The sequence below is a fragment of the Crinia signifera genome, chromosome 9 (genome assembly GCF_055691185.1).
Source record: "Crinia signifera chromosome 9, ASM5569118v1, whole genome shotgun sequence".
Taxonomy (NCBI): domain Eukaryota; kingdom Metazoa; phylum Chordata; class Amphibia; order Anura; family Myobatrachidae; genus Crinia; species Crinia signifera.
This window is the reverse complement of record NC_139225.1, coordinates 70,549,680-70,563,427: the sequence shown is the minus strand read 5'-3', so window position 1 is coordinate 70,563,427 and position 13,748 is coordinate 70,549,680. Positions and strand designations below refer to the sequence as shown.

The following is a 13,748-nucleotide window of genomic DNA, read 5'->3' as shown; positions in this document are numbered from 1 at the left end:
GTGTGGGCATGAGGGGTAGTAAAGGTTTTTGGCTGTTGCTGAGTAGGGATAGGCATTGGTGCAGACGCCATCGATGGTTGGCATTGATGGAGATTTTGCACACTGCCATTGATAGTATTAACATTTTATTTGGATAACCATCGATTGTTGTAGCTATCGATGGTCATCCACTATATCTGACTGAATAGGCCGCGGGTCAATCAGAAGTTAGTGGCGGGACTTCTGGGTGTGGGGGGCGGAACTATGCTCCGTGTCCCGGCACCTTAAAAAAAATTTGAAACTTGATCGGTTCTCCTTTGCCATTGATGTAGGGAAACCATCTGGTCCTCCCACATCGATGGCAAAAGTATTCAACATCGGCCATAAACCATCGATTTGAAATCATTGATCGTCGATGGGCATCCCTAGAACTAGAGGAGGGTGGGGGACAGTATGCAGCTCCCGGCAGTGGGTGAGCGTCTCCTCCCACTGGGAGGGAGTGAGTGTGCATGAGAGCAGGAGGTTGTATAATAGTGGTATGTGGGCAAGACATTGATAAAAGTTGTGGCGCTGGTGCAGAGGACCATGGGGACACTTCTGGCAGTGGGGGAACCTGCAGCGCGGCAGCCAGGGCTGGATTTCCCACATAGGGGCGGCACCTGCTTGTGGCGGTACAGGATCCCCCATTGTCACGGGGGTACGTGAAATATGGGAGCGGGGTCGAGGGGGTCCGCTGGGGGGTGGAATTGCCGGAAGGGGGTCAGTGGGGTCTGCAAATTGCGGGAGGGGGGGTTTGTGCGGGGATCCGCGATTAGCGGGAGGGGGCGGGGGTCCGCAAATCATGGGAGGGGGCGTGGGGGTGGCCTACCTGCCTTTTAAGTCCCCTGAAATAGTGACACCTAGATCCCTCTCTTCCTCAGTAGTTTCCATTATAGTGCCATTTATACTATATTTAGTCTACTTTGTAATTTAACCAGAGTTGCTAATTACAGAGGTCAAACGTTTCCTGTAGTTTTTGACCAGATTTGAACACACTGTAGCAGGTATTTTGGCCCACTCATGCAGATCTGCTCTAGATCTGTCATGTTTTGGGGCTGTCGCCGGGCAACACAGACATTCAACTACCTCCACAGATTTTCGATTGGGTTGAGGTCTGGAGACTGGCTAGGCCACTCCAGGACCTTGAAATGCTTGGGTGGTGTGTTTGGGGTCATTGTCATGCTGGAAGACCCAGCCACATTCCATCTTCAATGCTCTTATTGAGGGAAGGTGGTTTTTGGCACAAATCTCGCAATACATGGCCCCATTCATCCTTTCCTTTATACGGATTATTCATTCTGTCCCCTTTGCAGAAAAGCAGCCCCAAAGCATGATGTTTACACCCCCATGCTCCACAGTGGGTATGGTGTTTTTGGGATGCCACTCATCATTCCTCTCCCTCCAAACTCGGCGAGTGGAGTTTATACCAAAAAGTTCTAATTTGCTCTCATCTGACCACAAATTACATTTTCCCAATGTTCCTTTGGATCATCCAGATGGTCACTGGCAAACTTTAGACGGGCCTGGATAGGTTTTGGGCGCTGCAGGATTTGAATCCATGACAATGTAGTATGTTACTAATGGTAACCTTTGTGACTTTGGTCCCAGCTCTCTTGGGATGAACTAACACTTGTAAAGAGACCCCCTCTCCCTGTCCTAATGCATACCAGCAATTTAAAAAACGAATGCTTAGTAGAAACAAGTACTCCCATCATATATTGAGTTTTACAGGAAGTTACTGATCCTTTCCGCTGAGCTGTCCCGCTGCCGAACAGCCTCCCCGCCAGCTCTCACTCAGACAAGCTCCTCACTAGCGGTGTGCTGTGATTTCGTGCACCAGCCGCAATGCATTCCTCGGACCGCTGCAGCCGATGCTAGCTGCAGTAGGTCTTCAGAAGTTGGTCGCGATCTTACCAGTGGAAGCTACACGAATGACGGGTACAGTAGCTCGCAATCGATGTTCTGGCCAGGTCTAATCCACACAGACAAGGATCGGAACTGCCCTATCAGTTTGGCTCAGATACCAACCTAATGCAGCTGCACACACTTTAGGTCCACCCTGCGTCCCAGAGGTAATGGGCAGCTTTCTCATGCAGCTTCTGCAGCAGCTGTGACTCGGAGGATCCAGTATAATGCGCACAGGACTGTGCATTGCATGGGATTAGCCGTCAGTCACCTGCATGTGGGTTCTTTTCCTGTGATTGATTGCTGCAATCACAGGAAAACAACCCAAATTGCAGATATATTGCCCAGTGTATGGGGCCTTTACACCCAGACTCTTAAGAACTTGGCAACTGCTGTCACATTATAGCTATAATGTGACAGCAGTTGCCAGGTTCTTAATAGTCTGATTGTTAGAGTAGGACTTGCAGTAAAATGGGATCTCATGGCAATGGGCTGCAAGCTTAAATGCATTGACAATTTATGAACTAAAACCCCATTATTTATTTGAACAGTTGTGTATTAAGGTGAGGGAGTTTACTATGGCGAGGGTTGAGCCCTCTGTGTGTGTGTGTGTGTGTGTGTGTGTGTGTGTGTGTGTGTGTGTGTACAGTACTCTGTAAACTTAAAAGAATATACACACACACACACACACACACTAGTAAGCCCGCTCAAAGCAAAAGCTTCGAAAGCTAGTCTGCTACCTTGTGATTGTCTCTGTGTTTGTGAGAGAGATGTAGTTTCACTGGGTGCCAACAGTGTTTCAGAGACACAAGGACACATATATACTCCACTCTGGCACTCTCTGCTTACAAGTTTAACAGAGGGTGGTGCCCTCACATAGCGTGTCTTGCACATGCAGAAACACACTAAACATATATTCTGGATAGCGGCACTCAGCAATAAATCAGGCAAAGAAACAGCAGCAAGACGCCAACGTTTTAAATGTATTTCAAATTTTTAGTCAGGGCAACAACATGTATTACAGTTACTCACCAATTTATTCAAGTGCCCGCCATCACCAGAGAGTCCTCCCCGGGCGTCACCCAACCACGTCCGTGGTCGCACCCGATAGTCATCACCAAAGTACACCCTTCACCACCATGTTAGCTATTGGCAAAGTACATAGTAACAGCATAGTAAGAACTGGCAAATACATGATATGTATAATACACGGCAAGCTCAAATCTACTAAAAACAACTGTCCCATGTTTTCGTTGAGCCCACGGGGACTCAATGTATCTAATAAATAAATCCATTTTGCCTCTCTTTGCAATAAAAGATTAGATCGATCTCCACCCCTATCCAGGGGAGGGATATGATCGATGATCATGTGTCGCAGGGCAGTGGGGGAGTGTCCGGTCTCGGCATAATGCCTAGCAACCGGCTGTATACTAGTGCCTGTCAATGCAGCACGGATGGCCTGACGATGCTGTGCCATCCATGCGACACATGATCATCGATCATATCCCTCCCCTGGATAAGGGTGGAGATAGATCTAAACTTTTAGTGCAAAAAGAGGCAAAATGGATTTATGGTACTTATGTAATATCTGGGCTCCCATTTTTCTTATGAGACCGCGTCCCCACACGGGGCTCGCTGCGCTCGCCACACTATATAAAATCAACTCCATGCATAGTTGGATAGTAGGGGTATGAAAAAATGGGGTGCATTTAACATGGGAGCCCAGATAATACATAAGTACCGGATTTATTTATTAGATACATTGGGTAGTATTCAATGAGAATACTTGGCATGTGCAGAGAATCCTCTTTAGGATTCGCTGCACAGTCGCCGTGTTTCGGAGGGCTGGAGCATTCGCTGCCAGCCCTCCCTGTCACCGTATTCCATGCCGCAGGGGCTCGCTGTCTCTGACAGCATTTCTTAACCGCAGGGGGGGTGGCGGCAGGCAGGGAGATTGAAGCCTCCCTGCCTGCGCCGGACATTGTGGGGCAGAAGCAGGTCTCCTGGGGACACAGGCAGCAGAAGCTGCCCCCCAGGAGAGCTAGCAGGGGACGCGGGTAGGGAGCAGTAAATATATGAATATCTAATGAGCGGCTCTCGGCCCCCTGCTGGCTGTTATGTGTAAAAAATAATAATAATTCAATTAAATATATATTCATGTGCTGTAAGCACATGAATAAAAATAGCATTTCCCTTCATATAATAAAATTGCTGATTTTTTTTTTACACCAAAAAAAAAAAAAAAAAACCTTTATTTTAAAAGTTCACATTCCAGTTCACCATAAAAAGATGGCGATTGCTACACGGTGACACACAGCGAAAATCACTTAGAAAGCAATTTGCCATCTGATCATTGAATACACTCACGGCGAATCACATTGAAAAACCCATTGAAAAACCACAGCGAATTGCGGTGACTATCAGACAGGGAATTGTCCGTCATTCACTGTTCGCCGTCGGCAAAAATTGCACGTTGAATAGGGTAAATCACTTTTTTAGTAAAAAGATTCACCTTAGAGCACGAAAATAGCACACATTCGCCGTAGAACATGGCGAATCAGCCTCATTGAATACTGCCCATTGAGTCCCTGTGGGCTCAACGAAAACATGGTACTTAGTTGTTTTTAGTAGATTTGAGCTTGCCGTGTATTATACATATCATGTATTTGCCAGTTCTTACTATGCTGTTCCTATGTACTTTGCCAATAGCTAACATGGTGGTGAAGGGTGCACTTTGGTGACGACTTCCGGGTGCGACCACGGACGTGGTCGGTTGACGCTCGGGGAGGACTCTCTAGTGATGGCGGGCACTCGAATAAATTGGTGAGTAACTGTAATACATGTTGTTGCCCTGACGAAAAATGTGAAATACATTTGAAACGTTGGCGTCTTGCTGCTGTTCTTTGCCTGATTTATTGCTGAGCGCCACTATCCAGAATATATATATACTGTATATATATTTTATAACATTAAATACACGTCCCCTTTAAGATTGGTTTGGAAGTATCAGAATCAGCCTGTTATACACTGGATCACATTCCAGTAACTAGAGTCAACTGTGCTCTGTTTTACTGAAAACAATGCAACACTTGTTCTGCATCCATAAAGTCTAGATCTGAGTCACAGTAATAATTGTATAGTGATTATATAGTTTACTGATTAACAACACAAATATTTTTGTTTTCAGGCCGTATACCTATCCATACTGTGCTACAATTTCGGAGTAGAGACTTATGAAGATAAAAGATATGAGCAGAGCTCCTTCTGGCTGAGGTACAATTACACCAATATTTGTCTGCTGCAATTTACCACTGCCATAAAAGACCAGTGCAGGCTCGCTGCTTTGCTAGGGCGTTCTGACAAAATAAGTTTATTTCATAAGACGGTTGAAGTTCTCCACAGTTATGGAAATTCTCATTTAGATTGTATCTATAAGAACATGGCCTAAGCTATTAAATTATGTGCTATCAAACTTTTACAGGCAAGGAATGTAAAACTGGTCAGGCTACTTTTCTTATCTGGAGTGAAAGTGAGGTCTCCTCAGCAGTAGCTACAGCACAATGCCTTTCTTTTAGGTTTACAGAGTAGTGTACAGACTGTTCTGTATGTTCCCTCTTCTTAAGGGGGTGAATTAGTAGGTCCACAGTGTCTACGCTGAAAGTCATTAGGCCGATCATGAATGGTCACTCGTGAAAAGGTCAACAATTGAAACAGGTTGACATGCACTAGGTCAATGTTGACAAAAGGGCGACACGCAATAGGTCGACATGGAAATGGTAGACACAGAGAAAGGTTGACTTGCATTTTTTCACATTTTTGTGTGTCTATGTTGACATCTGTCAACATGGATCCCTGATTAGTGTAACGTGTACCCTTGCATTGTGTCTTGCTTTACTCGGCACACTTCACCGTTCTCAGTTGTAGTCCATATGGATTGTAAAGTGTATGTGGTCGACACTCAATAGGTCCACAGTACATAGGTTGACTCCTTTAAAAGATCGACATGACATGACACAAGCAACAGCTCAACTTAGAGGTTGACATGGGTTTTTCACATTTTTCCCAGAACAGGTGTTTTTCTTAAATATCCACTTGGACATAGAGGGAGAACATAATAGTGTGCCAAGCGTAGCGAGGCCCCGGGCCTGATGCATGGCAAGGGAAGTGAGCCATGCGAGGGGACGCTGTACACTTATACGGTGTCCATGTTGATGCCACCCCTATGACCCATAACCTTGTAAAGTATGCACATTAAAAAAAAAAACTAATGTTAACCTTTTCATGTGTCGACCATTACCAAGTCGACCAATTGCGTGTGTCGACATTTTGTCAATGTCAGCCTAGTGCATTTCGACCAATAGTGGTTGACCTATTCATTGTCGACTCTCAGCCTAAAAACCGGAACCACTTCTTAAAGGGCAATAAAAATACTTAAAGATAGTTATTGTATCTATTAAAAATTATTTTTTGTTGCATTGGCCTGTATTGATATGTACAGGTCGAGTATCCCGTATCCGAATATCCGTTATCCGAATTATTCCGAAATACGGACATTCCAGAAAGTGAAAAAAAAAATTTTTTTTGATAAAAACTCACTGGGGACATTTGTAACAGCATCACTGGGGACATGATATGTAACTGGCACTATATATGTGCAAGACAATGACTGCTTGGCATTCAAATTCAGTGCTGAGATAGTACATACATTTTGTTGCACGTTTTTGAAACCTTGTTTTTTGAACAATTAAAATATATTTGTGTGTATTTTATGTGGTAATAAAATATATTTGTGTGTATATTATGTGTTTATACAGCATAAATGCAAGATACTTCAAAATACATCATTGAAATATTAAAATATTCCGAAATACGGAATAATCCGTTATCCAAAATTCTCCTGGTCCCGAGCATTTTGGATAAGGGATACTCAACCTGTATTATCAAAATTTAAATTGAGGATATCGGGAAATGTCCTTTTTGGAGATTTTCATCCGAATTACAAGCCAACAGATGTGAAAGACTAAAATGCCAGAAAATCTACAAAAAATTGTGATTTCAAAACAATAACCACCCTGCCAATTTCGTAAAGGTACAGTATAAATACAAGTCTTGTAGCTCTAACATGGAGGTGGTTGGGACAAAGAAGGTAGGTGCAGATGCTTCTACCTGTAATGCAGATAAAAACAAAAACTCTTAAACTTTCAGTAACTTATCAATATTTGGTCCAGTCCTTTGAAGGTGCAAGGCAAGTTAGAGACAGGACAAAAACTGCCATATCTACAGTAAAACAAAAATGCAACCCCTAACTTAGGTCTATTCTGGACTGCTTGATCCAACGGGTAGCAGTCAATTTACTGAATGGCATTTTATCGACGATCGTTATACCAACCGACAGTCAAAATACAGACACTCTCAATATACCCACATTTATTATGCTGACATGCTTAATTGCCTGAAATAGTCAAAATGCTGACATTTAACATGCTGACCTGTCAAAATGTGTTTTTCAAGCAATTTTAGCCAAAAACAGACTTGTTCATTCTTTACAATCCCAGTGGACCTGGAGGGGAAATATTATAGTGTAGCAAGGTAACGTGCCCATAGCATTACAAGTGCAGCGAGCCATGCAAGGGGACAGTACACTAAGACGGTGTTGACCTTGGAATATGTTGGATAATTGAACATGTCAGCAAAATGAATGTCGGTATATTGACTGTTTCTGTTTTTTTATTATCGGTCATTGGGGGCTATAATGATCATCAGTATAATGTCCATCGGTAAAACGCCCATCGAAAATGCAATGTTAAATGAACAAATAAATTGGTGGCAAATTTACTAACAATCAGTTTGTCAAAGCCACCGATGATCAGCAGCTTTGACTGATGGATTTAAAACCGCAACTGAAATAAATACTTGACCAGGTATGTTTAGCATTTATGTTGCCGCTTTAAATTCTTTGGTGACCCTTTTGTAGTTTTGTCAAACTGTGGGTTAGTAAATCTACCCCCTTAGAATGTACAAAAATGACTCCAAAGCACCCTGGCCATGAAATTATTTAAAATCAGAATATTGTGCTAGTTAATATCTGGACAATTTACCAGAAGCTATGTCTTTGTTAGGGAACCCTGTACTGCAGGATAAGTACAGTAACTAGAGCCCTCAATGGAGGGTCTTCTGCCTATAACAATGACCTACAATATTGTTCCCTTACTGCGAGCAGGCACACCGGTACTTAGGCTACCACCAGGTCTTGTTGCCTCCAGGCAGTAGATACTTATACAACAGACAGAACTGCTAGGTGGTGTTAGATGGCAGGAAAATACCATAATACAGTTGATGAAGTTGCAACTGTAAACTAATCAATAGGATTACCCCCAAGGTGGTAAATAGGGTATCTGCCAGAAAGGCTAAGTATAGTTACTGAATCACACTCAATGGACGGTACAGATATAACAGGACACAGCAAGGCAACTGGAATAGATGATAAATAAACAAGGACTTCACTTGACTGGCACTATGAATCCCAGGACAGGCACGGATGACAAGGACACGAGTGATCTTGACAAAACACGGACTATTACTATGATGAATCCTTCCACTGGGTCTTATGAGAATCTCCTTGAACTGGAATCCACCAGACTTTCCTGGAGATGGTAATGACAGGATCCTCCAAAGGACTCTCATCACAAGGTCTTTCCGTAATCCTTCAAAATGGAATCTTTCACCACAGAAGCGGCAGATATTAGTCTACCAGAGAATAAAAAGGATCTTCTGGACCTTTCTTGGTGAATTCGCCCACAGGGCTGCGAATGTATGCTTCCGACCATCGAATGATGTGGTGCGCACAAGCAAATCTAAGACACTCTCAGGTGTTAGGCTTGTGTGTGTCCTGTGTGAAGACAGGGCAGGCAGCTGACATCTGGTGATGTCAGCAGCCCGCCCCCAGCACTTGCATCACTAGGGCATTAGCATGAGAGCACCCAGCATTTTCATGGGAACGCCCATGAAACGCTGGGTGTTTCAATGGGTGCATCTCCCGCCCCGCCACTCCACACCCCACACCCCCCTCCCGCACTGTTGTGTGTAGGGAAGCCAATTCCAGGGGCATTTTTTCAATCCCGGGATTGGTTTTTCTAATAAAAAAACGCCCTGGCTGGCCCGCATTTACTTACGTTTGGCAGATGCAGCTGGGTTGCCTTGTTGCTGGCTTGGTTGGTTGGTGGATGGGTTGCCGGGTGGGCGGTCAGCTTCATGCTGCCAGGAGCTGAGTTGCTGGGTGGGGGGACGGGTGGTTTATGCTACTGGCTGGGCTGGCGCACTGACTAGTTGGGTGGGCGGCACGGCTTCATACTGCCCGGCGTGACCTCTGCCTGCGCTGCGTGACCTCTGATCTCGTCACGCTGAGAGGTTACGCTGCGCAGTGCTGCTCTGCCGGGCACCGGGACGCTGCCCAGCATTAGACTGCGCATGCGCAGTCTAATCCCGAAATTGAAATCCTGGCGTTTTGGGGCCAAATCCTGGGATCCTGCCGATCCCAATCCCGGGATTGGCCACCCTAGTTGTGTGCAAGCCCCCGGCAAACACTATGTGCATGTACAGTTGTGAAACATTGTGCTCCTGTGCGAATTCGCATGTGAACACATGGACCTGAATAAGGTCCTAAATTTGCAGTCTTGCAAAGTCAGTTTGTCACTTTCAAAAGATGTATTGCTTTAATAAGACATTAGTTACAGCAGAGTTTTGTGGACCTGACGTGACTGCGGCCACATTGCATCAGGACACATCTTTATTTGTTTTGGGAAGGCAATGGCTCCAGTATACAAAGCATTATTAGGCTTGCCACATGAAGCAGCAGCATACATACAACACCTAAACAAAGCGGCCACATTATGTTTCCAGATTCAATCGTGTTGGCATCTTTCAGTCTCATCATGCCAAAAGATGACCATGGTTGCTGTGGTTATTCATTTGTTGCTTAACAAAATTGTGACCATTGTTTCTTTCCTAAAGAGAACAGTGTGTTTATATCAGCTACCAAACAGGCACAGTGGTGTGTAGGAGTTGAACGATCCTTACTTAAAACCCCTTAGGACAACACAATTTGTCACTTTTTCAGCTAATCAGAGGTCATTCACAGACACTTTCCATAAAAATGAATAAAGGTGCCCATGCACGTTGCGATTTTAACATGCGTCTTGAACTTTTAAAGTTCAAACCGCATCGCATCGGTTAAAATCGCACCGTGTACCTGCGGGGATGCGATGCGCGTCCCTGCAGGTACAATATTGTGTAGCACAAAAAGTATCTGCAGGCAGTACTTTTAGTGCTAAATCACATCGCATCGCATCAGCTTTGTAGTACATGCAATGCGATGTCCATTAGATAACTATAAACTAAAAAAAAAAAAAAAAGAGGCTAAAATCAGATCGCACCCTAATCGCATCCCAAGTGCCAAAATCGCACGGCACAAATTAAGTTCAAAACGCACAGCACACATATCGCAACGTGTCTGGGCACCTTAAGGCTCCACTGATTGGTCTTTTCATTTTTCGCATTGTAAAAAAGTGCCATTTGCAACAAGTCCCTATACTACCAAGTCCCTGTGGACTAATGCTGATTTGGTAAAGTGAAGCTTTGTAGTCCACAAAGGCTTCCGTGTATTTGAAACTTAGTAATTAGACAAATTAGCTGAGCATCATAGCATGAGGAGATAAAAAGTTTACTTTTCATTCCCCGTAAATACCTAGCTAAAGCTAGAAATATCAAGTGTATCATATACATTTTATTTCATACACCCTGCATAATTCTTGCTTTCCATGTGCACTCAGAACAGATTGCCCTGCTGGGATAAGGATGTACTACAATCAGTTTCACATTTTACAGACCTATAAAATAACTATTCTGCAGAAATTGTGCTTAATTGTTTGTTTCAGGACTTCCACTACAAGTGCATTGGTATTGGAACTTAAACTAGTTTGCGACTATTGGTGTCTCCCTTTTTATCTCTCCGGCAAGAACCGTTACATTCACTCAATGGATGTCACCTTAAAAAGAAAACTTTGTTAGAATCTGTATTTGTGCTCTATATGTCTACTATTTTATTACTATTTTTTTGGACCTGAACTTTTTCCTTTGGGCTAAATTAAGATATAAACAGTCCACGCTTCATTGGAGGTACCCAGATGTAATAGTCTTCCTTTCTAATTTCATACTGTAAATGGCTCCAGAGCCTGCCTTGCCTAGCTCTTTACAGATCCAGAGGAGAACCAGGAAACTGCTGTGCAGCCATATGCTGTCAGCCTTCAGTGCACAAATAGCAAACAGGTCACATAAGGCAAACACAGAAACTTGCAGGTATCATCTGATGCAAATGCTGCTAAGAATTTATTTTTACAGTGTAAATATTCTCCTAATATATATTAGAGAAAAGCACTTTGGCTTGGCAAATATGGTTGACATTGAGGTACCGTATGTGAAAATGCATTTAGGCAACGATTCGGCATTCATCATGTAGGGAGTGTCAACAATTATTTTCAAAGGTGGCACAAGCCATTACCACCAATGTAATGATAATAACTGATGTAGTGCCTCTTATTCTAATTGGAGTTGCTATAAATGATCAAATTTGATTCTAGACCTTTTTATACATTTTCTCCATCTGTGAGGCAATGGTTCCCCCTAGTGGTGGAAAATCAAACTGTTTAATTAGGGATTTTGCACATTTAATCAAAACTAGCCAACAGGAGTCTGGTAGAGATGTCTGCCCACCTCCGTAATTCAATTTGGTTTTGGATCTGTAAAGTATCTCCAGCCAGTTTTGGATCTGTGTTTGGTTTTGCCAAACTACCCTTGTTGGTGTTGGATCTGAATTTTAAACAAAAAAACTCTTTACCAGCAAGATGAAATTGTCATTGGGCCCTCCCTCCCACAGAACAAGCTGGCAATGATCTCTCCCTGCACCAACTGGCTCTACATACTGTAGGCAAGATCAGGGCCAGTAATAGGGTGTTTGGCGCCTCTCTTCCAACGTTGCTGGACCATTGGAACACAGGACGTCAGTGTCCGTCCACCCTTTTAAGCGGACAGTGGAGGAAATAAAAGTCAGTTCAGACTGATGTTTATTTCCGAAGGTAGAGAGAGATCCTTCGGTGGTCGGCGTCCATCAAATGATTTCTCTCCCCTGTGTATGCATACATCCCCTTGGAAGTTATGTATCAGGGCCCCTTCATTCAGCCCAATGCCCCCTTCTCCCACCATCTGTACAGTAAAGGGGGAATTAGTGGAAATTACTGATCCAGGCCCTACATGCTGAGCGGTTGATATAATACCCCCTACCACCCGCGGGACATCAAAGCTTCCCCCATCCCCTACCACTGGAGGATCGGTAGGGGTCCCAATACATTGCTATGCCCAGGGGTCTACACTGCTGTTATCTATATATGTGCGTGTGTGTGTGTATATATATATATATATATATATATATATATATATATATATATATATATATATATATATATATATAGATGTATATATATATATATATATATATATATAAAATGATTAGTATTTAAATAAATTTGGTCTATCTACAATACTTTAACTGACCCGGCATATACTGGGTCACCTAAGTGTCCATCTCCGTGCTCTGTTCCGCCTCCCTGGAAACCCCCTTCTGAAAATCCTGCGTTTGCCCCTGCGGTGCCCAAATTTAATCAAATGCCCCCCTTGTCCAATGCCAGGCTGCTTGTGAAAAGTGCTAAGCCTGCTGCCAGCATCGCTGCCTGTCACATATATTGACAGGCGCAGGCTGCGGCAGCCGACAGCTAAAGTGTCGTATGTGGGGAGGAAGTGCCACTAAGGGTTGGCACCTACCTGCTTTGCAGGCTGTGCTGACGGGTAGCGCCGGCCCTGGGCAAGATGTTGTCATCCTCCTCAGATTCCTCACCCTGTTATAGCATCAGTAATCCACTGTGCAACTGCGTGACTGCTGTCATACTTGGTCCTAATTGCAAAGGACTAATTGAAAAAGTTGCTTGTGAAAAACGATGCTTGTGAACAAAGCACACCAAACAGATAAATATATATTTGCACGTATCACAGGTCTTACATATGTGTATCAAGAAAAAAGATATTTGTGAAAAAAGGTGATTGTGGTGGCGTTTGCAGGTGCTTGGCTCTAAAAGAGAACAGAGCTAGGTGACCGTGGACTGGTTGTTACATTTTTAGCCAAAGTTTCTGAATTTGTCAAAAACTTTTAATGATTGCGCTGCAAGTGACGTAACTTGAGAGGAGTTTCCTCATAACGGCTTTACAAAAGGTACATGTGGCTTTCCAGTTATCTGGATTTGGGTACATTTTTTGACCAGGCATGACAATGAGATTTTTCAAAAAGGTGCAGCAAACAGTACAGTACCAAGAATAACTATATATACTTGCACATTTTACAAGGCTTAATAGATGCTTCTGAAAAAATGAAGCTTGTAAAAAAGGTGCTCGTGAAAGAAGCGCACCAAACAGTACATAGATTAAATATATATTTGCGCGTATTACAGGCAGTACAAAGATTAAATATATATTTGCATTTATCGCTTATTACAGAAAAAGATGCTTGTGAAAAAGATGCAGTAATATTTTTTTATTGTTAGTTTGGCGTTCACAAACGGTGGGGTACGGACAATAGTCACAGTACCGTATTCACAGTCTGCTGTGGCCAGCAGTCACTATAACATATACACATTAGGGGCCATTGGTCACAGTACCATATACACAGTGAGGGTACGGCCAGTAGTCACATGACATTATACACAGTGGGGGTCCAGCAGTAT

General features: G+C 43.5%; 1 protein-coding gene across 3 annotated transcripts in view; it reads left to right on the top strand.

The window, feature by feature from the left end:
- TEX11 (testis expressed 11) overlaps nt 1–13,748 on the top strand; it is a 188,311-nt gene that overhangs the window by 39,508 nt on the left and 135,055 nt on the right. For all 3 annotated transcript variants that reach the window (XM_083159168.1, XM_083159166.1, XM_083159167.1), the window contains exon 9: nt 5,111–5,196. In XM_083159168.1, coding sequence (XP_083015294.1) covers nt 5,111–5,196 — 86 coding nt within the window. The remainder of the gene's footprint in view (nt 1–5,110; nt 5,197–13,748) is intronic.